At 33.3% G+C, this 26,595-nt stretch overlaps 1 protein-coding gene and 1 long non-coding RNA gene across 2 annotated transcripts in view; both read left to right on the top strand.

Moving 5' to 3' along the window:
• LOC127717823 (caspase-7-like) overlaps nucleotides 1–26,320 on the top strand; it is a 41,502-nt gene extending 15,182 nt beyond the window's left edge. The window contains exons 4-9 of the mRNA XM_052223669.1: nucleotides 1,084–1,158; nucleotides 4,159–4,287; nucleotides 11,874–11,954; nucleotides 15,299–15,598; nucleotides 18,624–18,861; nucleotides 25,223–26,320. Coding sequence (XP_052079629.1) covers nucleotides 1,084–1,158; nucleotides 4,159–4,287; nucleotides 11,874–11,954; nucleotides 15,299–15,598; nucleotides 18,624–18,861; nucleotides 25,223–25,541 — 1,142 coding nt within the window. The 3' untranslated portion in view covers nucleotides 25,542–26,320. The remainder of the gene's footprint in view (nucleotides 1–1,083; nucleotides 1,159–4,158; nucleotides 4,288–11,873; nucleotides 11,955–15,298; nucleotides 15,599–18,623; nucleotides 18,862–25,222) is intronic.
• LOC127717843 (uncharacterized) lies at nucleotides 5,004–7,566 on the top strand. The gene is made up of 2 exons (XR_007989436.1): nucleotides 5,004–5,786; nucleotides 6,367–7,566. It is a non-coding gene; the product is annotated as an uncharacterized LOC127717843 (long non-coding RNA).
• Nucleotides 26,321–26,595: the final 275 nt, after the last annotated feature.

The raw sequence follows: 26,595 nt of genomic DNA, 5'->3' as shown, positions 1-26,595 counted from the left end.
TTGTGGGAGGGGGTGGGATCCGACCCCGAACTCCTGAATAAAAAGACACGAAATTCCGTAGTCCCGAATTAGAAAACACAAAATCTTGTTTTGTCCCTCAATAATGTCAAATTGGATTACGGGATGTTCTTTCAAATTTTAATGTAAAAGAAACATGGATAAAAACTAATCCATGCAGGTTTCATATCATTTATATTTTGTTTATCTGTAAAAAGAACGAATAAAGTTGGGGAAAACGGGGAAATGAATACGCAGACAGGACTGCTCCCGTGCAGTGCCCCAGTACTTGATTTGTCAGTCTATTTATAGTTTTTGGAATAGTTCCAATGAACTTATATTCAATACTTGAACTCTTATCCCCTGTTGTGATCACAAACAACATCAGTTAGTTTACTAGAATTATTCCTTCCTCACCTTCAGCATGTTCAGTATCGCTTTTCCTTTTTCTGCAAGAGCCTGTTTTAACCAGAGATCCATGATGATTACCATTACTAGGTTAATGTAATTGAAAACATCACCCGTTGAGATGCTGAGTTATAGCCGGAAAGAATAATTTAAAGGGAATGATGACAAGTTATAGAAATTGAGGTTGAGACAGAAAAAACAAATGACTATATTTTGTATTTGATTACCATAATAAAATACACAACAAAAAAATTCAGTGTCGAAATTTTAGCGAGGCAATTGCCTCACTTGCCTCAATGGTAGTTACGGCCTTGTTAAAAGATATAAACTATCATAACTGTCTCTAGCTGTGACTAGCTTTGGAAATGTAGTATAGTCAGATAATAGCTTGTATCTTTTTTTCTGATTTGCATTATTGTTTTTTTCCAAATTTAAAAAAAAAAAAAAATCATCAAAAATTTAAATGTTTCCAATTTAAGAGCAGTCTCCTGACAGGAGAGTCAAATCTTACTATTTCTTCCCTTCTCACTGATTTTTCAATCTTAATTGTTGTCTTATAAAAAATGAGGTGAGTTTTATCTGGTCCCAATTGTTACCTTTATATACAGGTTTGACTGTATTATTACAATTGTATATTGTTATTTTTGTTGTAAAGTTGTTTTTTTTATTTCTTTAAAGCTAAGCATCCATATTTAATAGACGGTGAGAGTAATGCTGACAGTACAGATAGAAATGGTGCTACACAGCCACTAGGTAAATAATTTTAAGTAATACAAATGATAATGTACATATTTTAAGCAATTAATTTCTTCCATCCTTCTGTCTGTTAATCGAACAAATATTGTCATCACAATTACAGGAAGCTGGTGATCAATTTGTGGTGATAACAAGTATCTACTGAGAGTGAAATTTCACCTTAGATCAGTTTGTGGTGATAACCAGTATCTACTGAGAGTGAAATTTCACCTAAGATCAATTTATGGTGATAATCAGTATCTACTGAGAGTGAAAATTCACCTAAGATCAATTTGTGGTGATAATCAGTATCTACTGAGAGTGAAAATTCACCTAAGATCAATTTGTGGTGATAACCAGTATCTACTAAGAGTGATATTTCACCCAAGTGTTATTTATAACTCAATCACTTTGAGTGACCAGTTTATTTGATCTCTTTTAGACTATCATATCAGAATTCCCTTTTTAAAGGCTTTTGTCATTTAACAAACAAAAAAACAAAAATAAAAAAAAGATCAATATCAATTTAGTATAGGTACACCTACTCATCTAAACTTTTTAAAAATTTACCAAAATTCAGGTGATCAAATTTACTTTAGGCAAAGGAAGGTCCAGGACCTTTGACCAAAAATACTTAAAGGTCCTCCTTTATTTTTTGAAGGTCCAATTTTTATTGAAAATTCAATTTACAAAAAACCAAACAGACTCATACTGTTTACTAGTTATGTTCTAATATTATATTCTCCAGTTTCCCGGTATCTTGTACGACAACCCATCACGTGACTACACATCAAATCAATTGTAAAGAATGTAAGCAATCACATAATTTCCCTTTCAGTATAGTTGCATATATTAAGATTATTTTGATACTAGATTTTTATATTTTTTGTTCAAAATGCTTTTGTAATTTTTTTAACCTGCAAAAGTACGAAAGTCTCCGGGTGTGAACTAACTACCGATGGGAAGGTCTGTAACCAGTAAATGGAAGGTCATGGACCTCGGACCACCACTAATTTGAACTCCTGAAAATTGTCTTTGTACTTTTCAATTTACAATAAATAAAAAAATATAACAAACAAGAACTAATTGTGCTAATTGGAGTACCTGAGATTTTGCTTGTGCATCGACATCTAAAGTTTTCTGGTAGTGTTTTGTAGACTTGTATGTCAATACAGATGATATTCCATTTTGATGATTTTGAAATTTACCGTTCAAGAGTAATGCCCCTTATTCTATTTGCCTTGGTGTTGGTTGACTTTATTCAGCTAATGATTTGTAATTTTCCCTTCCGAATTTAACATATTTTAACAACAGCACTCATCATAACTAATTATAAAAAAGAAGATGTGGTATGATTGCCAATGAGACCAAATGACACAGAAATTAACAACTATAGGTCACCATACGGCCTTCAACAATGAGCAAAGCCCATACCACATAGTCAGCTGTATGTATATATGTTGTGTACAAGTTATCATTTTGTACAAATTATAATTTGTACAAAAATATTGTACAAATTATAATTTGTATTTTGACTTTGTACAAATTGTAATATGTACAAAAAGTGCTTGTACAAATTACAATTTGTACAAAATTTGACTCAAATTCACTTATGACTTGTACAATAATTTATAGTACGGATTTTGTTATAATAAAAAGCATTGATACACATTAGAGAATTTTTATTCAATGACCATACAATAAACCTTATTTACAAATTACAAAAATACCCAGATGGAGACAAGAAATGTAATTGATACATGCATGCCAGTTAATTCTGATAGTACAATAGAAATTGGCCCAAGTGACAATTCTGATAGAATAATAAAAATTGACCCCAGTGACAATTCTGGTAGTATAATAGAAAATGGCCCCGGTGACAATTCTGATAGTATAATTAAAATTTGCCACAGTGACAATTCTGATAGTATAATACAAATTGGCCCCAGTGACAATCAGGATGATACTGACGTTGAAACAACAATCATACGTGTCAGGAAGCGTGCGCTGTCTGGTCAATAGATCCCGGTTGATTACATTTGCGCGCATTTATTTTACAGGTAAATACATATAATTTCTCAAGATCACTCATTTTTTTTAGAATTCAATATGAAAAATGTATAATTTCAATCAACAAATATTTTCAAATCTAATCATTTATAGTTATATTTATTATGAAAATTAATAATTTTTAGTCCTATTTATTATGAATAACCTTTATTTTACTGTCTTACCTGTACAATGAATGCACGCAAAACGTAACCAAAAGCTGTGCACAAACGTAAAATTTTGTAATCCCCAAATGCGCACAAATGTAATGCCCCAACAGATCCAAGCCGAATATCTAACCAAGAAATGAAACGGAAATTATCAGAACTTGCTGTGGGGGATCATGATTGTTGTCATACCAATTAGGTGTAATTATTTAATCTGGAGAATTTGGGTACCGCATTGGAATAGTTGTAGGAATTTTAACAGGATATTTGTCGAGAAATCAAATTTAAGCTGTTAAAGACACATCTTTATTCTCAGCAACGGTTCCTGAGTTTAAACTTTCGCTACGTGAAGCAGTTAAAAAGCTTTCAAAAAATGGTGGTCAGGGCCCCTGACTCAGGGGTTTCTTTCATGTAAATGCAAATGGGAGTGAAGCACTTACAAATGATACAGAACTAGTTTTGTATTTTGTAAATAAGGTTTACACTGGGGTCATTGAATAAAAAATTCTATAGTGTGTATCAATGCTTTTTTTTATAACAAAACCCATACTATAAATTATTGTACAAGTTATAAGTGAATTTTAGTCAAATTTTGTACAAATTGTAATTTGTACAAGCACTTTTTGTACAAAGTACAATTTGTACAAAGTCAAAATACAAATTATAATGTGTACAATATTTTTGTACAAATTATAATATGTACAAAATGATAACTTGTACACAACATATATAAAGTATATATTATGTAGTAGGAAAATATATGCACATTAAACCTAATGCTTCACTTCTGTCTTTTTTTCAGAATCAGGACCACCTGTAGTTGACCAGAACCCATCATTACCCATCAGTCATCCAGACATTGCAAATGGTACACCACAGAATCCCACAGCCTCTCCTGTACTTGTATATGAAATGAATGCCTTTCCTAGAGGTATATTAAATCTTATTCAACATTGATGAATCGGGTAGTAATTGTTGTGAACAGATAAAATTGAGAATGGAAATGGGGAATGTGTCAAAGAGACAACAACCCGACCATAGAACAGACAACAGCAGAAGGTCACCAACAGGTCTTCAATGCAGCGAGAAATTCCCGCACCTGGAGGCGTCCTTCAGCTGGCCCCTAAACAAATATATATACTAGTTCAGTGATAATGAACGCCATACTAAACTCCAAATTGTACACAAGAAACTAAAATTAAAAATAATACAAGACTAACAAAGGCTAGAGGCTCCTGACTTGGGACAGGCGCAAAAATGCGGCGGGGTTAAACATGTTTATGAGATCTCAACCCTCCCCCTATACCTCTAGCCAATGTAGAAAAGTAAACGCATAACAATACGCACATTAAAATTCAGTTCAAGAGAAGTCCGAGTCTGATGTCAGAAGATGTAACCAAAGAAAATAAACAAAGTGACAATGTTTATTCCAAGATATAATACTGCCTAGAGCTCCATTGTTTACCCAGGTTTCTCAAGTTTCTTGTACAAATTAAACATGCCGCTATGGTGTACATGGATAAAAAAGGTAGCATTTAATCCAATCAGTGAAACATACAAGTTTCCTTTTTTTACAGATATGTGTGCCATTGGCAAATGTACAATGTGTTATAATTGATAACTTTTTAAATGGTTTTATTAATTTTTAAAGGCAGTGCTTTAATGCCTTTCTAGTTGCCGTGTTAATCTTTCTTTCCGCGATATCCAACTTATCTACGTGGGGGGTCATTAGGCTCCAAGTAGATCCGGAAAATGTTGATTCTCTCCTCTTCTTATTGTGATATAAAATGTTTTTTGTTTCATTTCATTTACATTGGGAAATAGAGAAACGATCATTGTGTTTTGTTAGTTTTAAAAACTTTTGATATATTTGTATTTTACATTATAAGCAGTCAACCGATTGACAAACTAGAATTATCTGAATTCCGTGTGGAAAGAGGTCGGGTTAATTTCGAGTGTTATCTGCAACCTAGATGTTTATAAATCATTTCAGTCGTTGATATAATAATTAAAGGTCGACTGAACATGAATTATATTATACAATTTAAAGCGCATTTATGTTTATGCACGCGGACCCGTCTAACGTTATTGTTATTTCGCAGTTATATAAAGTAGCAAATTATCGTTCCTGAATAGGTGGCGCCGTGGTAGCCGATCCTGTTCTTCAACTTCCGGTTTCTGCACTGTGCAACTATTACAGTTGCATTTTTAATTAACGATGCCAAGTACTTGTTGTTGTGTACCTGGATGTCATTTAAGAGGAGGACATGCATTTCCAAATGACTTAAAAAGAAGGAAAAGTTGGATCAACGCCATGGCCCATACGCAGATTGGACGAGAACACGGTGAAATCGTGGAGTCCATCTCAATCAGCTGTTGTTTGCAAGGCACATTTTACTGAAAAAGACTACGTGCAGGAAACTATTCATGGTAAAACTCTATTTTCTTTTTAAAATATATAGTTATATATGTAATCGCCATGCGAATAAACCAAAGTCTGTTTACAACCGCAATTATCGTTTTAGAATAAAAGGGGGTGGTTAATTCAAGACGTCATAATTTTTTGGATTACGATTCAATGTGATCTGTTTGAGATTTTTTGGTGCTTGCTACAATTATAATGATTTCTTACAAGAGGTTTATCATACTGAGAATTATTTCAGAAGTAATTATGCTAATGTAGTAATGACAGGAATGCATAAGCTATGCCTCATAGACTTTCTTGAAAAATATCAATGACAATGTTAACAGGAACAAAACAATGACATGCTCTCATCTATATTATAGTTATTTAGGTACAAACAATGTATGTTTGTTGCATACGACTCTCATTGTTTGTCCTTTGGATTTACATAACCTGCATTTTGATGTACATTGAATCAGGCTAACATAGTTTTATCCAGATTGTAATGAATAAATCTAGTTAATATTTTGCCAGGTTGTACAAAGTATGCATTGCTAATGGAAGTTCATTTAATTATCAAAAAACTAATGTTTTTACCTTTTTCAGGACGCAAACCCACCATACAGAGACTTAAGTCTACTGCCATTCCCAGCCTATTTTCCTGGACCAAGCAAGAGACTGAATCGTCCGCAAAAAGAAAAATCAGGGCAGTTTCCTGTGATAACAAAAGAACTAAACTTGATGAATATTGTAGTAGAAATCTAGAGGAAAGTTTTGATTGTAAAGTTGGTTTTCCTGAAGAAGTCATTCATACTGCAGACAGGGTTTATGACTGTCCACCACCAACTGCCGAGCTAATGTTGAGCTTCACAGATGGAATTACGCAAACACCATCAATGCCTATATTTTCAGCAGAGAATTTTGAAATGAAGACACGTGACACAGCCATGCATTTTTATACCAGTTTAGAGTTGTATACTAAATTTTTTTTTGTTTTGACCACACTTGGTCCAGCAGCACATTGTTTGAGATACATATATTTTCAAATTGATAGGGTGTCATTTGAAAATCATTTTTTTTATGACTTTGATGAAATTGAGGCATTATACAACCAACTTTGAACTGTCTAGATTCTAGATTGAAACTAGTGTTAAGAATGTTGTGTAAACATGGATTGTTTTTATGTCTAAACAGTGGCGTGAACCTAACACTTGGCCATTTAGTGGTTTAGTCAGGTATTTTTTGCCATCCAACTTCAAATTAAAGTTTCCTACAACTTGGATTATTATTGACAGCACAGAATATCCCGTGATAAAACATAAAGCTCCTAAAGCTCAGGCAACCTTTTCATCATATAAAAACAGAAACACTGAAAATACTTGTATGTTCGACACCTGGTGGTTTAGTCAACTACAAAAATGTATGTCTCTAATGCATATGTTGGTTGTACCAGTGACTATGAAATAGTTGAAAGATGAAGAATACATGTGTAGTTCAATTATGTGATCCAGGTGACAGTGTGATGGCAGACAAAGGTTTAAATGTGCAAGATTTGTTTGCTCACTTTTTTCAAAAAAAGAAACAGAATTAGTTCCAAAACTCTTATACGGGATAGAAAAGTCTCCAATTAACACGTGCAAATAGAGCTAATTATTGGACTTGGCAAAACATACAAAATTCTAATAAATCCTATGAATGGAACTGAAACAAAACTTTCATCTGAAATAACATTTAGTTGTTTTATGTTGTGTAATTTTAGAACTTGTATTGTGCCAAAGGATGCATAAATAAAAGTGACACAATGAAGTTTGTTCTGATATATATATATATAAATATTATTTACAATTACATGCACATGTAAATTGTAATGCATAAAAAAATAAGGAGATGTGGTATGATATTCAGTGAGTTTATCGAACCAAAGTGCATAAGAAATGGGTTAAGCAGTTACAGGTGTTACTGTCACCGTACAATCTCCAACAATTAGAAAAAACTTGTAACATGTAAAAAATTTCAGAGATCTTACAACTAAGTTTGACTTTGGTGAATTGTTTATATCTGTTGATGTAAATATAAAAAAGAAGATGTGGTATGATTGCCAATGAGACAACTCTCCACAAGAGACCAAATGACACAGAAATTAACAGCTATAGGTCACAGTACGTCCTTCAACAATGAGCAAAGCACATACCCCACAGTGAGCTATAAAAGGCCCCAAAATGACAATGTAAAACAATTCAAACAAGAAAACTAACGGCCTAATTTATGTAAAAAAAATGAACGAATAACAAATATGCAACACATAAACAAACGACAACCACTGAATTACAGGCTCCTGACTTGGGACAGGCACATACATGTACATACAGAATGTGGCGGGGTTAAACATGTTAGCGGGATCCCAACCCACCCCCTAACCTGGGACAGTGGTGTAACAGTACAATATAAGAACGAACTATAAAAATCAGTTGAAAGAGGCTTAACTCATCAGATGGATAAATACAAATACAAGTGGACGTGGCCAGGTAGTTGTACATCCAAACAACTAAAAGACACTAAGTACAGATCTGAGAGTACTCGCATTTACTGACAGCTAGTTCAAAGCCACTAACAACTGATAAAAAAATCTTGCATCTAAGACTAAATTATCAATCCGTAAGCTCTCTTTAGAATTTTATAAATTTTAGATTTTACATTTCTGAGTTGTGGGTTTTTATTCATTAAAAAAGTGGGGATTTTCCAGTTTTTGGACAACAACTCAAAAATGCTTTAAGCAGTTCGCATGAACCTTTGGTGAATTATTTATAGCTATTGATGTAATCTCCCTATTGATTTTCATAAATTTCAAATATGACATTGAGAAGAAATTGAACTTTATTTGTTTATAGTCTGGCAACAGATTTATTAAGTATTGCGCAACAGCACAGTGTTCTGCACAACAGCAAGAAATCTTTAATTGAATATAAATTCAATTAAAATAAAACCGATTTCAAGTTCTTTGACTACATTTATTCAGAAACTATAATATGTCAAATATTTAATTACAATCCAAATTCAGACCTGTATCAAGCTTGAATATTGTGTCCATTTTTGCCCCAACTATTCAGGGTTGGACCTCTGCAGGTGTATCCAGCTGCGCTCAGCGAATCAGTTTATTTCTAAATTAAGAACTCCTTTTTGTTGAGCCTGCGACTTTTGTCGCAGAAAGCTCGACATAAGGATAGTGATCCAGTGGCGGCGTTAGCTAACTTCTTAAAAGCTTTATATTTTAGAGGGTGGAAGGTCTGGATGCTTCATACTTTGTATATGGATGCCTCATGTTACGAAGTTTCCGTCAGTCACATGTCCAATGTCCTTGACCTCATTTTCATGGTTCAGTGACTACTTGAAAAAAAAGTTAAGATTTTTTGTAATGTTAAATTCTCTCTTATTATAAGTAATAGGATAACTATATTTGGTATGTGCGTACCTTGCAAGGTCCTCATGCCCGTCAGACAGTTTTCACTTGACCTCGACCTCATTTCATGGATCAGTGAACAAGTTTAAGTTTTGGTGGTCAAGTCCATATCTCAGATACTATAAGCAATAGGTCTAGTATATTCGGTGTATGGAAGGACTGTCCAACTGGCAGGTGTTATCTGACCTTGACCTCATTTTCATGGTTCAGTGGTCAAAGTTAAGTTTTTGAGTTTTGGTCTTTTTTTCTAATACTATATGCAATAGTTCAACTATATTTGGTGTATGGAAATATTTTATGATCTATTTGTCAGTCACGCAGGTTTTTTTTTTTACCTTGACCTCATTTTCAAGGTTCATTGCTCAGTTTTAAGTTTTTGTGTTTTGGTCTGTTTTTCTTAAACTTTAAGCAATATGTCAACTATATTTGTTGTATGGAAGAATTGTTAGCTGTACATGCCTGCCTAGCATGGTTCATCTGACCTTGACCTCATTTTCTTGGTTCATTGGTCAATGTTTAGTTTACTTGGTTAATGTTAAGTTTATGTGACAGTTGTAATAAAGCTTAATATTAAGGATTATCAACATATCAATGATTAGTAAAGAAGGCGAGACATTTCAGCGTGTGCACTCTTGTTTCATTCATAAATTACTTTATACTTGGAAATATAATTTTGCTTGGAGTTATAGTTTCTAAAAAAAGTATTGTCATTGAAAGAGTTGACATGTTGCAATGTACATTTATTCTACATAGTTTTATGGTACCAAATCAAAAGTTTATATAAAAGAAAGAAGTCAAAGTTTTCCCATAATAGTTTAGTTACATACATTTTTTTTGTACCTGAGGTCGTTGAATATAGATCATTATATAAATAAGGAGATGTGTCATGATTGCCAATGAAACAACTATCACCCATACATTGTACTTACCAGTAACAAACCACATTTGCAAAGTTGAATAAAATACAGTTGATAACATTTACTTATTACTAAAAAGAAAATGCCAAACTATTTTTAACAGTATTTGACTATAAACATAGATAAAAAAAGGTACAAACTGGACATAATCCACTAGTTCATAAACAAATGAGAACAATCGCCTTCATATAGTGCTCAGAATATGACATTCATAAAACTTGTTCAATATCATTAGAGAACTCTAAATCTTAAATACTGAAAGCCACCTCTGATAAGTACAATGTACTATGCAAGATAATGATATAACTGGACTAAAAATACACACAACCTGTAATTAACTGCCTTTACAGCGCTTTCGCGCTTTGATTTGTTTGTAAGGAATGGCTAACATTTGTGTAAAATTGCAATCTAACCCTTTTTACTAATAGATATAAGAAGATGTGGAATGAGTGCCAATGAGACAACTCTCCATCCAAGTCACAATTTATAAAAGTAAACCTGTATAGGTCTAAGTACAGTCTTCAACACGGAGCCTTGCCTCACACCGAACAGCAAGCTGTAAAGGGCCCCAAAAATTACTACTGAACATCAGATTCCTGACTTAGGACAGGTGCAAACAATTGCAGTGGGTTTAAATGTTTTAATGGTACCAAACCTTCACCCTTATCTGAAACAATAGTGTAACATCACAACATAGAAAGACACACTATTAAATATCAATTGAAATGGCTTAACTCAATCAAAAAACATATTAATACAATTAGGATGAATAAGAGAAGATTCATGATATACATCAATGACACAGCAACCAACATTATAAATAATGTAAAGACAGCAATATACACATGATAGTCTTCAACAACAGACAGATGTGTTTAAGGATGTTCGCTACTCTGTTTCAAAATAATCAGCTTTTTAAAAGACTGTTATAAATTGATAGTATATAAATAAGGAACTAAAAAAGCAGATAAAAATAAAGGGTCCGTGTGCTTGTTTCCGAGATATAAGCCATTGAAAATTTGGCGGGAAATGATTCTCCCTAGATTTTTCATACATTTAACATTGGCACCTTTTTTCTTGCAAAAACTATGAAAAAATAACAAGGACTTTATAAGATTTTCAAAGATGGCATTTTAAACTATATGTTATCAAATGATGAAAAGAAAAGTAGGGGTTAGCGGGTGAATTTTTTAATGAAACTACATGGATAAAACCAGAGGATTCCGAATATCTGGCAAAAATTCAAAAAGAAGAGGAGTGAACATCCTTAAACAATATGTTTAAGCTCTGAAGTCTATATGATAAAAACTGTGACACCATAATCCATATCATAATTTATCAAATTATACAGAATAAATCAAAAAGCCTTTTTTGAAATTTACAAATAGAATAGGGAAGTTCAATTCAATATTTATGTCTTTGATTTTAAACCAAAGATAATATTTTGTTTTGTACTTAAATGAACAAATAAGCTGCATTGCATTGTATTGTAATCTGAAGTAAGAGTTAAGTTTGGATGTCCATATACTTATCTTTGTAAGTGCGCTAGATAAATTCAATTTGTGACTGTAAAATCTATGATTTATGTCAGCAAACTTTAGAATACAAGAATACAAGTTATCTCCCAGATAGATTTGCCTTATCACCATTAGATGATCAATATAAACAATGTACCTACGTTTTTGAATGGAGAGAAATCTTTTGCAATATACATTGAAATTTCTACTTTTCTTTTACAGGTTTATGTATTATTATCAACAATAACAAATTCTATTCTGAGTCTGGCTTTGGATCTCGAGGTGGAAGTGATGAAGATGCCAGTAAGTAAACCAAGAACTGTACAAACGAATAATCAAAATGATCAATAAATATCATTCATGTCAATGGACTTCATTTCTTCAGGTCACACCTCAGATTAAGCTTGATTTATCATTTCCATAACCAGCAAATACTCTTTTACTGTACATATATGTTTTATTTCAATTACACATTTTATTGGCTAACTGTATCCCTGTATAGTTGAACTGACACTTTGGTTATTGTTCTTTCACAAAATTTTACAAGGACTGTTCAACGTCATCAGCTCAGAACACTATTATGTCTGTCAGTAAAGTCCTTGTACGACCAGATGATGAGCAACTCTAGACGGTTAAGCAACCATATGCATGTTCAAAAAATACAAAAGAACTGTTCATAAATATTTTTTAATTGCTATGAGTTATATCAGACTTTCAAAATATGAATCCAGTGTAATACAAGTCAACGAAGTGTGTTTACATTGATACATGCTGCCATAAAAATATTAAATGGTAGCTTATCTGCCCATTGCACATACTGTTACAGATCCTTATATTGTACATTGTTGTCATATTATTATCAAATTATCAAATTATTTAAAGTATTGTAATTTAATTTTCCCCAAAAATCAGATAAATATCCTTCTGTGAGGGTGGTAAAGGGGGTGTCTGAACACGGAAACGTGAAATAAAAATCGCAAAAACGTTTCACAGAAAATAAAAATCGGGAAAAACGAAGCATGAGAAATAACATCGTAATTAGTAAGGAAAATAGTACTAGAAGTTATTACTCAGCCGTTCTTGGAGATCATGCAGTCATTATTAATGGACATGAAGACCCTGCGGTCACCTTTTAGCGTCCGCTAGTTGCATCTGATTTGAAAAAATATTATTCATAGTAAAACAATATCCAGGCTGACTTTGAGTTAGTCCCGGTTTACTTTTTAATCAAATGCAGGACAAGCATGAGAAATTAGGAGTACTGACATGAAACATGGAACATAAATAAGGGGAAACACGAAGCACACACATCGAACCAAACACAAGAAAACGAGAAATAAAACGTCAAAACACGAATTACGTGAAATAAAAAGACCGAAAACGTTGCACGAAAATAACCCTTTACCACCCTCTTCCGTGTCAATATTTGTAAATGGAAAAAAGTCAACAGTCAGTTATTCCTACACAAGAAAATATTTTGCTTGTGTTCTAGCTACATTTAATATCTTTTTTGCACAACAAAATATATACAACATGTACAAGAATCATGCAAATAAAAAGAAAAAAAAGGCTTATTTGTTCATCATTAGTATATACCATCAGAAAAAAAAAATTGTATGACTATTTCCAGAGTACAAAAACAGTACAGCACATGTAAATGTATTGCACAAATTGTAACTGAAAATTCTGGACAAAAAATGGTAGATGTGTAAACATCCCTGTATTATAGTGTACATTATTCAAACCATCAACACAAATATTTTATAACACTTTAAATCATTTACATGTATCACAATTTTATGTTATCCACCATACCAGTATATGGAAATTAACCATTTGCTCCACCTTGAGATGTGTATTTTATTCCAAACAAATGAAAAAAAGTTATGTTTTTTTAAACTAAAGACCTTGATAGATAGATAATGGATTGAATCAAATGTCACAATCATTGTTTTTGCCCAAAAGGTGTTTTTTTTTTTAGCAAAATCACACTCTTCAGGCTTTTTATTTGTTAGGCAATACTCTCCTTTTTCCTTCAATTTTTTAATAGACTTATGTTTTTGCCTCTTTGTCCCCAAAAACTAGTTTAGAAATTGAACAAGTTTCAGTTACATCAATATAAAATCCAGGAATTGAAAAAGGGCCCACCAAGTTAGATTAGTATTTGGACTTGTATAAAGTCTATACATTAATCGTATATGTATCTCTATACAAGAAGATGTCTGTTACGAGACCTGTTAAGGCAGCCAATGTTTAAATACTTTTATTATCATGATCATCATCTACCATAAGAAGGATTTTTCATAATAATACCAGCTACCAGTAGTTCTAGCTGATCGGGCAAGGAAGCATACTTTCTAATTTCCTATATATCCTTCATTTTAACTTGTTTTTATACGACCTCGTATATTGGTATCACGTTGTCGTCGTCTGCATCGTCCGAAGACGTTTGGTTTCTGGACAGTAACTTTAGTATATGTAAATAGAAATCTATGAAATTTAAACACAAGGTTTATAACCACAAAAGGAAGGTTGGGATTGATATTGGGGGTTATGGTCCTAACAGTTTAGGAATTAGGGGCCAAAAATGGGCCCAAATAAGCATTTTTCTAGTTTCCAGACAATAACTTGTGGAAAGGTGTATGGATCTCTCTGAAATTAGACCAGAAGTTTCCATACCACAAAGGGATGGTTGAGATTGGCTTTGGGGGTTATGGCTCAAACCGTTTCGGAATAAGGGGCAAAAAAGGGGGAAAACAAGGGTTTCCTGGTTAATGAACAATTACTTAAAAGTACAATGTTATGTTTGGATTACCTCCCTTACACTGCTTTTAAATTACATATAAAGAAATATTGTATTGTCTTGAGGTGATTAGCTGTCAATTTATTTTTTAGAAATTATTATTAAAAATGCTGATTAAGGAATATTAATTTTAGCCATGATTATGTATGTCATTTTCTATTTTAAGACTTTTATGATGTATTTAAATGGGTAGTTATGGTTGCAAACCCCATTGGAACTTTGAATTGAGATTATGACCATATCTTGAGGGAAAGTTTTTTTTTTTTTTTGAAAAAGGGGGAGGTGAAAAAAAATTGTGGGGGGGGGGGGACAATTTTTTCTCATTTCAGATTTACAAAAGCAAAAGATTGAATATAAATTCAAATCATATAACCAATTCTAAGTTCTTTGACTACAGTTATTCTGTGTCAGAAACCTATTATGTGTCAAATATTTAATTTTACAATCCAAATTCAGACCTGTATCAAGCGCAAATATTGTGTCCATTTTTGCCCCAACTGTTCTGGGTTGGACCTCTGCGGATGTATCCAGCTGCGCTTGGCGAAGCAATATATTGGTTTGTGGATTCATCATTTTTAGTTGGATACCATTTTTTGTGGATTTTGTGGATAAAGGTATACCACAAAGTTTTCAATGAAAGGCACAATTTTCTATATTCTTTTATGTAGTCTTTGCAATTGGCAAAACCATGAAATCAAATATCTGCTAAAATACAATTTTCTTCAATACACTAAAAATTGGTACCCACAAAAATAAATGATTCCACAGTACCTAGATTACCTTCATTTTAAATTAAATAATATTTAATTAATTTTTAATATCAACATTTTAATTGTTTTTGTAGGGATGCTTGATGAAACTTTCTGGAAGCTCGGATTCATTGTGAAAGTATACAAAGACTTAACAGCAAAAGATATGAATGCAGTAATGCATGGTTTGTCTAAACTTAATCATTCAAAGTATAATGCTGTTGTTGTATGTATATTGTCACATGGTGGAGAGCATGTAGTTTATGGAGTGGACGGCAATGAAATTACTATTCGATACTTAACTTCATACTTTAGATCCTCAAGGTGCAAGAGCTTAGCAGATAAACCAAAGCTGTTCTTTATACAGGCATGTCAGGGAAATGAAAGGCAAACAGGTATGATTTTTATAGATGAAATAAAGGATGTTCCATTTTTGTTCCGCCTGAAGGTGGAGAAGCTGAAATTTGAAAAAAAGGCAGGACAGGAGTTTTGAGTGAAAAAAAGGCAGGATGAGAAACTTTGCAAAAAGGCAGGACCGAATAGAGTGAAAAATAAAAAGGCAGGACAGAGATTACGACTAAAAAAAAATGCAGGACAAAATTTTTCATCCTAGCCCCCCCCCTAAAATAGATTTTTTACACGCAAATATGTGAAACCTTAAGTGAATTTTACAAAAATTGGACAGAATTCATGATCAAGAGACAGCAGCCAGAAAAAAAGAAATGAATATTTTTGTATACCCCCGCTCGGACGAGTGGGGGTATACTGTTTTACCCCTGTCTGTTCGTCCGCCCCATGAAAATTTTGTTGCATATTTTTCCTAAACTACAAATCGGAGCTTCCTGAAATTTCTTATATGGCTGCATGCTATACTGTGTGAAGTAGTTTTAGATTCATTGCTCATCAAATTCCTGTTTACTGAATACTTATATATGCTAAACATAATAGCCATGTATGAAATTTTCTTCGCATTTTTCTCAAATATTATAAAGCAGAGCTTCCAGAAATTTATTATTATATGGCTCCATGTCAGCATGCTATACAGTTTTAGGCGTTTTAGATTCATCACTCATCAACCATGTCAACTTCATGTTTACTGAAGATGCCCTTACCACAAATGCTTTAAAAAATAGTTTGTAGAGAATTGATTTGATGTAATGATTAACATGCTGTCATAGAAATCAATAACATCGATATATGTATATACTTAAAATCAAATTCTGCGTCCATGCAAGTAGAAGTATAAAAAAATTAAAGTTCAAAATGCTCTTAAAGTCCTTTAATTCAAATGAAGAAAAATGTAGAGAATTAAATTAAAGGACTTGAAGACCATTTTGAATAATAATGTCAATAATTAAAAGCAATTGTATTGTAATGATTATTGACACTGACGAAGGCTATTTGTTAAAATGTTGCTGAAATATTTGTCAACATGATTTTATAACATCATCTTCGTATATTACCATCTTATATTAATACTGTTGTGCAAATTTTTAGACTTATATAATTTTTTCCTTATCTGCGCAGTATCGTCTTTTCTAGACGATCGGGTACATATTAAATTTGCTGGTTTGTCCTTTTTATAGACTTATGTATATATACTACCTAAGTCTACCTAAGTGTTTCCAAACGCAGGAGGTCAGTTTGCTCCTCTATATTTGACTCTGTTTCATCATCACTAACTACACTTGTGCTACTTCCGGTGTTGTATGTGTATTCAGTGTCAAACTTATATATCATTGGGTGGTCTTTCCAATGCTTGTCTAGACGGTGTTCAAAAAACTTTACGTTCTTTGCAGTCACTACGATGTCTGGTAGGCTATTCCACACTTCCACTTTTCGGTTAGTAAAGTAGTATTTCCTTATGTCTAGTCTCCTTCTGTTTTTTACCAATTTCATCGAGTTGCCTCTTGTTGTCGAGCTTGTGTTACGAGTAAATAAACCTTCTGTTACTCTTGAGTCATATACTCCTGTTTTTATCTTGTAGGTTTCTATCATGTCTCCTCTTAGCCATCTAAATTTTGAAATAGGAATTGTCGGAATTTTCAATCTTCTTCGTATGACAGATCTTTGAGGTTGGGTTACATTTTTGTTTCTCTACGTTGGACGTTTTCAATTGTCTCGATATCTTTCTTTTTGTGCGGGTTCCATACACTACTAGCATATTCAAGATGAGGACGGGCTAATGCCTTAAATAGTAGACAGAAGCTATTATAATCTAGATATTTAAAAGTTCTTCTAATAATTCCAACTAGTTGGTTTGCTTTGTTGACTTGTGTCTGTATATGTCTATCGAATTTCAGTTTGGAATCTATAGTTACTCCTACATCTTTCTCTGATTGATCTGTTTCTAGTGTGATTTCAGATCCATGGTATGTCGACATTTTATACTTTCTCTCTTGCCCAGAATTGGATTTGGTAGAAATTGGTAGTACTTTGCATTTGTCCGGATGGAAACATAATAGCCATTTTTCACTCCATTTGAACATACTATCTATGTCATTTTGCTTTATGGTGTTGTCAATTTCGCTGTTTATAGATCTATATAGTTTTGTGTCATCTGCAAACATGTATACATCAAACTCTGCACAAGACGGCAAATCGTTTATGAAGATAAGAAACAGGATTGGGCCCAAAACTGATCCTTGTGGAGTACCACTAGTAACATCATGCCATTTGGAAAAATATCTATTGATTTGTACTCTTTGTTGACGGTCGCTCAGGAAGTTCTTGCCATATGACCTAAGTTCATTGATAAGTCATCTATGTGGAACTTTGTCAAACGCCTTCATAAAATCAGTATAAACTGCGTCAATTGAACCACCACTGTCTAGAATACTGGTCCAGTGATCTAGGACTTTAAGTAATTGTGATGAGATTGATCTTCCTTCAATGAAACCAAATTGTCTATCACTAAATAAGTTATAGTGGTTCATATGGTCTACAATTTTTTTTCTTATAAGTTTCTCAATCAGTTTGCAGATAATACTAGTCAGGCTAACAGGTCTGTAATTTGAAGCTAATTTTTTGTCACATTTCTTAAAGAGAGCTGTAATTTGGCCAATTTTCCAATCTTTCTGATTATATAAACTACAAATGGAAGCTTCCTGAAATTTCTTATATCATGTATATGGCTTATATATATTAACTGTGGATTCATTATTAATCTTGGGAGACCAATTTTTCGTGGATTTCATGGGTAAAGGTAAACCAATCATTTAAATGTTCAATGAAGCAGAAATTTTCTAAAGGCTATGAGGACTTTGGCAAAACTACGAAATATAAAAATCCACAAAAATACAAATTGTCTTCAATCTACAAAAATTAGTATACAAGTAAATAAATCATCAAAATGATTCCAAAGTATATGATCAAAATTTTGCAAACATATAAAAAATATTGTTTTTGTTTTGATTGTAGGAATAAATCAAACAGATTTATCAATACAGGCTGATGGTCCATCAGATCTAGAAGAAGGTCAAAGCTTTCCTGAGACAGATGCTGAGGTTACGTCAAATAACTCCAAAATTATACCAGATGAATCAGACTTTCTGATTGGCTATGCCACTGTTACTGGTTATACATCCTTTAGAAGTCGAACAAGAGGGTCTTTTTACATAAGGAAACTGACAGACAATCTGAACGAATATGCCAATAGGTAAGAACATACAGTTAAAACTGTTTTAAAAGACCACTTAAGGAAGAGCAAAAAAGTGGTCTCATAAGACAGGTGGTCTTTTAATACAGGTTCAATCCATATAAAATTCACTACAATGATAATACAGGTTTTTGTCGAGCCTGCGACTTTTGTCGCAGAAAGCTCGACATAGGGATAGTGATCCGGCGGTTAGGCGGCGGCGGCTTTAGCTAACTTCTTAAAAGCTTTATATTTTAGAGGGTGGAAGACCTGGATGCTTCATACTTTGTATATGGATGCCTCATGTTACGAAGTTTCCGTCAGTCACATGTCCAATGTCCTTGACCTCATTTTCATGGTTCAGTGACTACTTAAAAAAAAAGTTAAGATTTTTTGTAATGTTAAATTCTCTCTTATTATAAGTAATAGGATAACTATATTTGGTATGTGCGTACCTTGCAAGGTCCTCATGCCCATCAGACAGTTTTCACTTGACCTCGACCTCATTTCATGGATTAGTGAACAAGGTTAAGTTTTCGTGGTCAAGTCCATATCTCAGATACTATAAGCAATAGGTCTAGTATATTCGGTGTATGGAAGGACTGTAAGGTGTACATGTCCAACTGGCAGGTGTCATCTGATCTTGACCTCATTTTCATGGTTCAGTGGTTATAGTTGAGTTTTTGTGTTTTGGTCTGTTTTTCTTATACTGTATGCAATAGGTCTACTATATTTGGTGTATGGAAGGATTGTAAGGTGTACATGTCTAGCTGGCAGGTGTCATCTGACCTTGACCTCATTTTCATGGTTCAGTGGTTATAGTTGAGTTTTTGTGTTTTGGTCTGTTTTTCTTATACTTTATGCAATAGGTCTACTATATTTGGTGTATGGAAGGATTTTAAGGTGTACATGTCTAGCTGGCAGGTGTCATCTGACCTTGACCTCATTTTCATGGTTCAGTGGTTATAGTTGAGTTTTTGTGTTTTGGTCTGTTTTTCTTATACTGTATGCAATAGGTCTACTATATTTGGTGTATGGAAGGATTGTAAGGTGTACATGTCTAGCTGGCAGGTGTCATCTGACCTTGACCTCATTTTCATGGTTCAGTGGTTATAGTTGAGTTTTTGTGTTTTGGTCTGTTTTTCTTATACTGTATGCAATAGGTCTACTATATTTGGTGTATGGAAGGATTGTAAGGTGTACATGTCTAGCTGTCAGGTGTCATCTGACCTTGACCTCATTTTCATGGTTCAGTGGTTATAGTTGAGTTTTTGTGTTTTGGTCTGTTTTTCTTATACTGTATGCAATAGGTCTACAATATTTGGTGTATGGAAGGATTATAAGGTGTACATGTCTAGCTGGCAGGTGTCGTCTGACCTTGACCTCATTTTCATGGTTCAGTGGTTATAGTTGAGTTTTTGTGTTTTGGTCTGTTTTTCTTATACTGTATGCAATAGGTCAACAATATTTGGTGTATGGAATGATTGTAAGGTGTACATGTCTAGCTGGCAGGTGTCATCTGACCTTGACCTCATTTTCAATGTTCAGTGGTCAAAGTTAAGTTTTTGAGTTTTGGTCTTTTTTTCTAATACTGCATGCAATAGGTCTACTATATTTGGTGTATGGAATGATTATAAGGTGTATATGTCTAGCTGGCAGGTGTCATCTGACCTTGACCTCATTTTCATGGTTCAGTGGTCAAAGTTAAGTTTTTGAGATTTGATCTTTTTTTCTAATACTATATGCAATAGTTCAACTACATTTGGTGTATGGAAATATTTTATGATCTATATGTCAGTCACACAGGTTTTATTTGACCTTGACCTCATTTTCAAGGTTCATTGCTCAGTGTTAAGTTTTTGTGTTTTGGACTGTTTTTCTTAAACTATAAGCAATAGGTCAACCATATTTGTTATATATTTCCCAAATGGCAAAATGCGCAGGAATATTGTTCATGTACAACAAATCTCTATGATAGAGGAAATAAAGTTATATAAGTGGGCAGTAATTTTTAACTTATCTTGCCAAATAAGGTTGTTGTTATTTTATGAATGAAACGAGGTCATGAAACAGATGCGGAAATCGACGATGATGGGATGTTTTAAGTAATGTGGACAACTCGTCCCCGAGACAAGTCGGACCAAATCCACTCAAACCGTCTGAGAAGACAACTTTGACTGTTTGTCAGATTTACTAAGGGTTTCATAAAATATTAGACTAACACGTCTAGCGGAGCCATTTATCTTTTGTTTGTGCATTGGGGTCTATTAAGGGGTATTTGGAGGGTCCTGAAGAAGGGAGGGGTTTACTATAGAACCCTATGGGATTTTATTTTTTTAAATTTTCAAATGACTATTTCTCGAAAAAAGTAAGTGATAGACACATGCAGTCTTCAGTAATGAGAACAGGACAATAAAAAAAATCAACCAAAATATAGGGTGAGTCCCTGGGGGTCATCCCAACCCCCTTCAATTTGAAAATGTACTTTTATCTTGTAAACTGTCGTGATCCCCACCCCTAAACTATATATATATACTTGTATGGGACAATAAAAGAAATCAAATGAAAATAATTTGTGGGAATCCCCGGTGTCGTCCCACCCCCTCCTGTTTGAGAACTTGGAAATGGTCGAGATACCCACCCCTAAACCATATATATTCATGTATGGGACAATAAAACAAATCAAATGAAATATAGGGGGAGTCCCTGGGGTCACCCAACCCCTTCCTGTTTGAGAACTTGTAAACGGTCGAGATCCCCACCCCTAAACCATATATATTCATGTATGGGATAATATAACAAATCAAATGAAATATAAGGGGAGTCCCTGGGGTCACCTCAACCCCTCCTGTTTGAGAACTTGGAAATGGTTGAGATCCCCATCCCTAAACCATATACATTCATGTATGGGACAATAAAACACTTTAAAGATGAACTTGTCCGCAGCGGTTCTCCAAAACCCCTTGTCAGATTTACTTAGGGTTTCATAAAATGTTAGATTAACATGTCTAGGGGAGCCATCAACCAATCGTTTGTGCGTTGGGGTCTATTAAGGGGTACTTTTAAGGGGCATTAAGAAGGGAGGGGTTTACTATAGAAACCTATGAGATATTGTTTTTTTTAATTTTTAAATGACTTTAACTTGAAAATTGTAAGTGATAGACACACGCAGTCTTCAGAAATGATCACAGAACAATAAAACAAATCAGATGAAATATAGGGTGAGTTCCTGGGGTCACCCCCACCCCTTCAATTTGAGAATGTGCTATTATCTTGTAAACGGTCGAAATGATTTGGACCACTAAAAACAGGTTAAGTTCGATTTTTGTTCTCTTCACTTTTACCTTTTCAGAGTTATGGTACTTGATTGTTGGAAAAATCCAAAAATTTGTGCTTTCTGGATAATAATGAAGAACTGCTTTTTATACGACCGCAAAAATTTTGCGGTCGTATATTGGTATGACGTTGGCGTCGTCGTCGTCCGAAGACACATTAGTTTTCGCACTATAACTTTAGTTTAAGTGAATGGATCTCTATGCAATTTTACCATAAGGTTTAATACCACAAAAGGAAGGTTGGGATTGATTTTGGGGGTTATGGTACCAACATTTTAGTAATAAGGGGCCATAAAAGGGCAAAAAAACAAGCATTTTTCTAGTTTCAGGACAATAACTTGTGTGTAAGCGTATGGATCTTTATGAAATTGTACTGCAAGGTTCCATATCACAAAGGGAAAGCTGGGTTTGAGTTTGGGGGTAATTGCCCTAAACGTTTAGGAATTTGGGGCCAAAAAGGGGCCAAAAATAAGCATTTTTCTAGTTTCCAGACAATAACTTGTGTTCAAGTGTATGGATCTCTCTGAAATTGTACTGCAAGGTACCATACCACAAAGGGAAGGCTGGGATTGATGATGGGGGTAATTGCCTCAATATTTTAGGAATTAGGGTCCAAAAAGGGGCAAAAAACAAGCATTTTTCTAGTTTCAGGACAATAACTTGTGTGTAAGTGTATGGATCTTTCTGAAATTGTACTGCAAGGTTCTACATCACAAAGGGAAAGCTGGGTTTGAGTTTGGGGGTAATTGCCTTAAAGGTTTAGGAATTTGGGGCCAAAAAGGGGCCAAAAAACACATTTTTCTAGTTTCCAGACAATAACGTGTTCAAGTGTATGGATCTCTCTGAAATTGTACTGCAAGGTACCTTACCACAAAGGGAAGGCTGGGATTGAGTTTGGGGGTGATGAATCATAAGGGGGTTCAAAAAATTTGGGGGGGGGATTTTGTTTTTTTTTCCTTTTTTATCATGTTTATCTTTTTTTCCTTTTTTTTTTTCTTTTAGAATTTTCCATTTTAAGTTGGTTATTTCTGATTTATATTTAAAAGCAAATAATAATGATATGGTAGGAGATACACACCAAACATTGCCAAACAGGATGTGTAAATTATTATATAATAAGTATTGTGCAATAGCAAGAAATTTTCAATTGCACAGTATTGCACAATAGCAAGAAATCTTCAATTGCACAGTATTGCGCAATAGCAAGAAATCTTCAATTGCACAGTATTGCGCAATAGCAAGAAATATCCAATAGCACAATATTGCGCAATAGCAAGAAATTGTCAATTGTACAGTATTGCGCAATAGCAAGAAATATTCAATTGCACAGTATTGTGCAAAAGAAGATACTTCGTATAAATTGCTTATTTCTTGACCAATTTCAATGGGATTTTATTCTTGAATTCTTGGTGTTCTTTAATATGCTGAATCTAACCATGTATTAAGTTTTTGGATTTTGGGCCCCGTTTTTCAATTGGTCCACATTGAGGTCTAAAGGGTCCAAAATTAAACTTTGTTTGATTTCATCAAAAATTGAATTATTGGGGTTCTTTGATATGCCGAATCTAACCGTGTATTTAGATTCTTAATTTTTGGTTCCGTTTTTAAATTGGTCTACATTAAGATCGAAAGGGTCCAAAATTAAACTTAGTTTGATTTTAACAAAAATTGAATTCTTAGGGTTCTTTGATATGCTGAATCTAAACATGTATTTAGATTTTTGATTATGGGCCCAGTTTTCAAGTTGGTCCAAATTGGGGTCCCAAAATTAAACTTTGTTTGATTTCAACAAAAATTGAATATATGGGGTTCTTTGATATGCTCAATCTAACCATGTATTTAGATTTTTGATTTTTGGGCCCCGTTATCAACTTTGTCCACATTGAGGTCAAAAGGGTCCAAAATTAAACTTTGTTTGATTTCATCAAAAATTGAATTCTTGGGGTTCTTTGATATGCTGAATCTAACCATGTATTTAGATTTTGGATATTGGACCATAATAGGTGAATGTCCAATTTAAAATTTTTAAGTTCTTAGACCACATTCATTCTGTGTCAGAAACCTATGCTGTGTCAAATATTTAATCACAATCCAAATTCAGAGCTGTATCAAGCTTGAATGTTGTGTCCATACTTGCCCCAACTGTTCAGTGTTTGACCTCTGCGGTCGTATCAAGCTGCGCCCTGCGGAGCATTTTATTGAAACTGTCGTAGGGGTATTTGTGATCACGAGATCATCTCTCTAGCATTTTACTGCAATCCTCAATAGCTTTCTAATATGCCAATTAAGCATATAATATTCAAGAAAAATAATCAATTATAGATAGTATGTGCAATTTTTATGGCTGATATTGAAGCCGTTATATTTGCATGGGGAAAAATTTTTCAGGCTTCCCATTGCTGAAAATAATACATCAGGGACTGTCCATGAATACAACTGTACATGAAGTATCCTAGTTTACATATAAATTTTAAATCAAACAGTAACAGCCTGGAATAAAATTATCTTGGTCATGTAAATTTAAACATCCTTTTATCCATAAAGGAATACTTGCTAGTTGACTTTTGCTGAAAAATATTGGACATTTATTGCACATATTTGTTGAAAAAAAACAGCATAGAAATAACTTTTCATAAAAAATCATGTCAGTTTTACAATATAAAAAAGAATAGCATTGAATTTATGCCTAGCCCTGTCTACTTAGTCTTAAAATGGATAATAGAACGACCAATTCAAGAATTTAAAATTAGAAGAAAATGAAATGAAAAACATGATAACTTCCTAACATGCTTTTCAGGTAACCCAGGGTGTGGGATCATATCATTTGGATTTTAAACAAAATGATCAGAGTTGAATTTATATTGTGAGTGGTAGGAGGGGTTAGTTTGGTCAATTCTATTTTAATTTACAAACTAGATCGAGAGATATTGTCAAAAATCAAGATCTAAAATTAAGATTGCTCATATATTTAAATATATTAAACTTTGATAATTGAATTTGTAATCTCTTTCAGTGTCTAATTATTTTAACTTTTTTTTATTTTACAGCCAGGATTTGATATCCATACTAACCAGGGTGAATCATGATGTATCAACAGAAAATATCCCAGCTGGAAACAACTGTGAAATAAGCAAACAAGTTCCTATGCCACAATTTACTCTTAGAAAACAATTATTCTTCAGACCCGAAAATTTACCGCAAGATAGGACTATGCCACAATCAGCTGATGTGTCTAGGATTATATCTCAATCAATTGAAGCTGTAAGGACTATTGCACAACCAACTGATGCTTCAAGTCAGTCAAGTGAAGTAACTAATCGGAGTGATAATCTGAGGCCTATCACACAACCTAGTGATGCTAACTAACATGTGATACCAAATTAATTATCTTCTATGAATTTCGAAATGTGTGAGTGCATTTATTATAATTATGACTGTTAAACATTGGTCAAAAAAATGAGAATAGTTATTGTGATATCAAGTAAAGCTTAATACAATTAATAATATCAAAATTTAAAATGCAAGTTTTTATTTCCCCAAAACCTTTTCAGTTGCAAATTTGCAAAAATACATACATCACAAAAAATTTTAATTTACAGTATCACTTCGTATTCCCTGTTACAGGAAATAAGACAGGATTCTTAAAATCTTAACCATCACAAAAGATGTTCTGTGAGAAGTGGTAAAACTGAAATCATATTTTTGTATGGTTAAAAAAAAAACCACTAGAACATGCAGAATATTACAGACCGGTGTTAAATATTGGCCTGGATTGTTGTAAGGCTACTTTACAAACAAGTGTTCTGAAGGAGGACATGTAACTGTAAACCAACCTATTTTCCTGCATACTTTATTTTGTGTTAATTTCTGTCACGCCAGTTTCCAGGCAATTTATTTTCATGATATATTTATAGGAGGGAAGATCCAAGTTTCACATATTCCTGATGATTTTAATTCACAGTACTTTATAAAGACACATTCTGATTCACATTTCACCAGGCTTTACTCTTACTCATAAATGCCATATGCATGACAAGAGAAGCAACAAAGATTACAATTTAAAAGTGTTTGGTTTGGTTAATCAGCATTAGCATCTTTTTTAACATGTTTAAAGATGTACTTAAGTGAAATTAAAAAAATCTAGAATTTAAAAATAATAATTTAAAAATAATACTATCAGTCAGAAGACCATTAGTCAAGAAACAAAATAAGCTAAAAATATTGATAGGTTATGGAGCTCCTTTTCAAGATATTTAATTTTTAAAAAATGGCAGAAAAAGACTGACTTGGACTTTTACCTTATACAATGTATTTGCATTGTTATTAATTGGGTCTCAAATCGAAAGAAAAAAAAATCTAGAATCTGCTTAAATTTTGGTAAATGACCTTTTATGAGCTATTGAAGTCTTATATGAAAAGA

The sequence above is a fragment of the Mytilus californianus genome, unplaced genomic scaffold, assembly GCF_021869535.1.
Source record: "Mytilus californianus isolate M0D057914Y unplaced genomic scaffold, xbMytCali1.0.p SCAF_10, whole genome shotgun sequence".
NCBI classification, from domain to species: Eukaryota; Metazoa; Mollusca; class Bivalvia; order Mytilida; family Mytilidae; genus Mytilus; species Mytilus californianus.
Note: the sequence above shows the minus strand (reverse complement) of the source record. Positions and strands in the feature narration are given on the sequence as shown.